The following is a 3,631-nucleotide window of genomic DNA, read 5'->3' as shown; positions in this document are numbered from 1 at the left end:
TATATATATATATATATATATATATATTTATAAATGTTATACACACAAGTATACACAGACAAGAGTAGTAAAACAAATGTAACACCAATACCATGAAGCTCCCTCAGAAGACAATAACGATGATACCTCAGCAACAGAGGAGTGCAACAAATAAAAGAAAGAATTTTTTTCTACTGTAGGCAGAAGGACTACTGGGAAACAGGGAAGAGGTGGTCAATTACTTCGACCCCCAGTACTTGACTGGTACTTTATTCATTGGCTTCAGCGGAATTTAAACTCAGAATGTAATAAATGAGTAGGAGGAAATACCAATAGGTATTTTGTCCAAGATGTTAATGATTCTGCCACCTCACTGCCTTTGACCTAACAAAACAAATAGACACAGGTATGTTCCAGAAAACCAAAAGATAAGAATCTGTAAATATTGAGAAGGTACTCTCGCACATCATTTGTTAAACTTTCAACATCTTTGTTAGCCAAGGGCACTTTCAAGTAGGTTTTTCAAAATGTACCAAATTCTTGTGTTAAACCCAACTTCATATATTTTATTTCAAACTATAAACAATAAAGATAATAATGATTTCAAATTTTGGCTCAAGGCCAGCAATTTTTGGGGAGGGGCTAAAGTCAAATCAACCCCAAAAGGATGAAAGGCAAAGTTGAGCCTGGTGGCATTTGAACTTAGAATGCAAAGACGAATGAAATGCCTTTAAGCATTTTGCCTGGAACGCTAATGATTCTGCCAGCTCACAGCCTTAATGATAAAGATAATAATAATTTGTTACATGCAACAGAAGCAGTATTAGATTAAAACAGCTATCTAAGTATCGTACTTAATGCAAATACATCACAAAAAGGCAAAATAACTGCAGTATTTGTCTGGTGACAATACCTCTTATGGACATAATGCATTTAAAAGCAAATGTATCAGCAGCTGACAAAAAAATCATTCAACAGTGGTGATAATAATGACACACATGAAAGTAAAGATAAGATACTCTAATTAATGTGTAAAATATTTAATATGAATATTTATTTCACAGTTTGTTGAAGACAGTAGATTCATTGAAGAATAGAAAATAAAAACAATTATCCCAGAATGTAACCCTACAAATAATTTAAAGGCATTTGAATAAACAGTGTTACGAAAATTTTCAAACAACAATGTAAAAAAAAAAAAATCAATGGAATTCTTATTCCATCTCACCTTTAGTCGATACATTAATAATTCATTACATAAGCTTGCAACTCAAAATTTACAGGTGAAATAATGGAAAGCTGTAGTGTGTACGGCTTCCTAAGAGCATTAGTGCAGAAATGAAAGCAATCTAAAGAACTCTAAAAAAAAAAAAAAAGCTCAGGCTCCAATCCTGGCGAAATAAGCTCTGCAACCATCTACCTGTCGGAACTGATTAAATAATACAATAAGTACTAAGAGTTAAAAACATATTTACAGGCAAAAGAAAGTGCAGATTAGCAGGGAATGAAAACGCAAATCTTAATTCAAAAGCCGACGTTTGACACAATATAACAGCACTAAGAGAAATAATTTTGTCATTCTAATTAATACAGCTAAATTTTAATCAGAAAATTCATCATAAATGAAAGAAGCCAATAACTGATAACAATGACCTAAACTAGTTTTTAAGAAATTAACGGACATAGTTGATAATAACTTAGATAATAAAAGAACTTTTTAAAGACCTGGTAAATCGAACCCTTAAATTATATCATCCAGTAGTCCTCATGCTCTAGTCTTCAGGGTCCTTATAATGTTTTGGGCAAATCCCTCACTCTTTAGATTACATCAGCCTACTAAATAATAATTTGAGAATGAATGTGTGTGTGTGTGTGTATATGTGTGGGAGAGAGTTTTTGTCTCCTTGTCTTGACATTCGTAAAACAAGTGTCACCCTCATACATAAGTGTCTTTCATTCCCAATCTTCTGGCCTTACTTGGAAACTGGTGAAGTTTGGCAACAAGAAGGGCATCTGGCCATAGAAAACCTGCCTCAACAAATTTCCCCCAATTTATGCGAGCATAGTAAAGTGGACATTAAAACAATGATGATAATATAAAAAATAGAAGACTATCAATCCTTTATCATTTCAAAATAGTTTGAAATAGCATGTTCTTTTTTTTTTTTTTCATGTTAGTTGTACAACAGAAATGTAGAAACAACATCTCAAACAGCGTTTTCTACCAATCGCAAGAGACAGCAGGCAAATAAAATAAACATTCAGTTTTCTTGTACAAATATTTTCTGCTGCTTTCGCTTTGTTACAAATAGTCTTTCAGAAAAGAAAGACCTTCACACTTTTATCTATCATCACCTACAGTCTGTCCTAACTATCAACTATGTCCTGTCACAAGCCAATAAAGGTGGCCCCTGCAGGCATTCAACCGCATCGAAATAGCAGTGGAGTCTCCTTCAAATCAAAGCTACTACCTTATCATTATTATCCATCATCATCATCGTTTAACGTCCGCTTTCCATGCTGGCATGGGTTGGACAATTTGACTGAGGACTGGTGAACCAGATGGCTGCACCAAGCTCCAATTTGATCTGGCAGAGTTTCTACAGCTGCATGCCCTTCCTAACGCCAACCACTCCAAGAGTGTAGTAGGTGCTTTTATGTGCCACTGGCATGAGGGCCAGTCACACGAATCCTTTCTACTATTGGCACAAGGCCTGAAATTTTGAGGGAGGAGGATATTCGATTACATAGATCCCAGTACTCAACTGGTACTTATTTTATCAACCCTGAAAGGATGAAAGGCAAAGTCGACCTCGGCTGAATTTGAACTCAGAACGTAAAGACAGACAAAATACATTTATCCTGGCATGCTAACGATTCTACCAGCTTACTGCCTTAATAATAACACTAGACAATGCAGTCTCTGGACTGGAATTTCTTGGGTTGTAGATCTACTCAATCAGAATTAAACTAAAACTAAACATTAAATATCCTAGTTTCATCCAAGCTGAAGGGCATAATGGACCATGTGACCAAGAAATAAGTCCCTTAATATTAAGCCTTTAGTTCTGGGTTCATTTTACTACAGACTAATTACCCTTCAACTGAAATTTATTCCCCAATATCAACAATGTTCCTAGCATTGTTTTTTCTCAGTAACAATGTCCATTTAAAATTTATATTAAAAAAAAAAAAAGGAGGCTGGTAGTTAATTCTGTAGAAAGCAAGAGATCCCATCACTGTACAGGATAAAGATTGATTAAGGATTGAGCCTGTATTAGTTAAAATGCACTTTCAGCCAAAACTTACTTTTCAAATTAAATACTTCATCCTGCATTAACTGATACTGGTCTCCGTCTTGAAGCAGACACTCTGCTAGGCATAACATATAAATATGCAAAGTGGATAGATGGGAGAGCAAAGTATTTAAGAAAATGAAAATAGGAAAAAACATGCAATAAGAAGTACTAGAGAGAGTAGTTGCTGATGATGACAGAGGTGGTGTATATGATATGTTATGCGACGATAACATAGATGACCAGTAATGAAAGACCACAACCGTATTAGATGAATAACAGATATATTTATTGTAGCGTTAAAGATGTATGTCTGTGTGAGAGTGTGAATATATATATAATAGATTTTATATATA

At 34.5% G+C, this 3,631-nt stretch overlaps 1 protein-coding gene across 3 annotated transcripts in view; it reads right to left on the bottom strand.

The window, feature by feature from the left end:
• Positions 1-3,631, bottom strand: part of LOC106869515 (sarcolemmal membrane-associated protein) — a 52,273-nt gene that overhangs the window by 16,457 nt on the left and 32,185 nt on the right. For 2 of the 3 annotated variants that reach the window (XM_052973182.1, XM_052973183.1), the window contains one exon: positions 3,289-3,351. The exons of the other annotated variant lie outside the window; for it this stretch is intronic. In XM_052973182.1, coding sequence (XP_052829142.1) covers positions 3,289-3,351 — 63 coding nt within the window. The remainder of the gene's footprint in view (positions 1-3,288; positions 3,352-3,631) is intronic. 3 annotated transcript variants of the gene reach the window in all.

This window comes from Octopus bimaculoides, chromosome 15 (assembly GCF_001194135.2).
Source record: "Octopus bimaculoides isolate UCB-OBI-ISO-001 chromosome 15, ASM119413v2, whole genome shotgun sequence".
Taxonomy (NCBI): Eukaryota; Metazoa; Mollusca; class Cephalopoda; order Octopoda; family Octopodidae; genus Octopus; species Octopus bimaculoides.
This window is presented reverse-complemented; position numbering and strand designations above follow the sequence as displayed.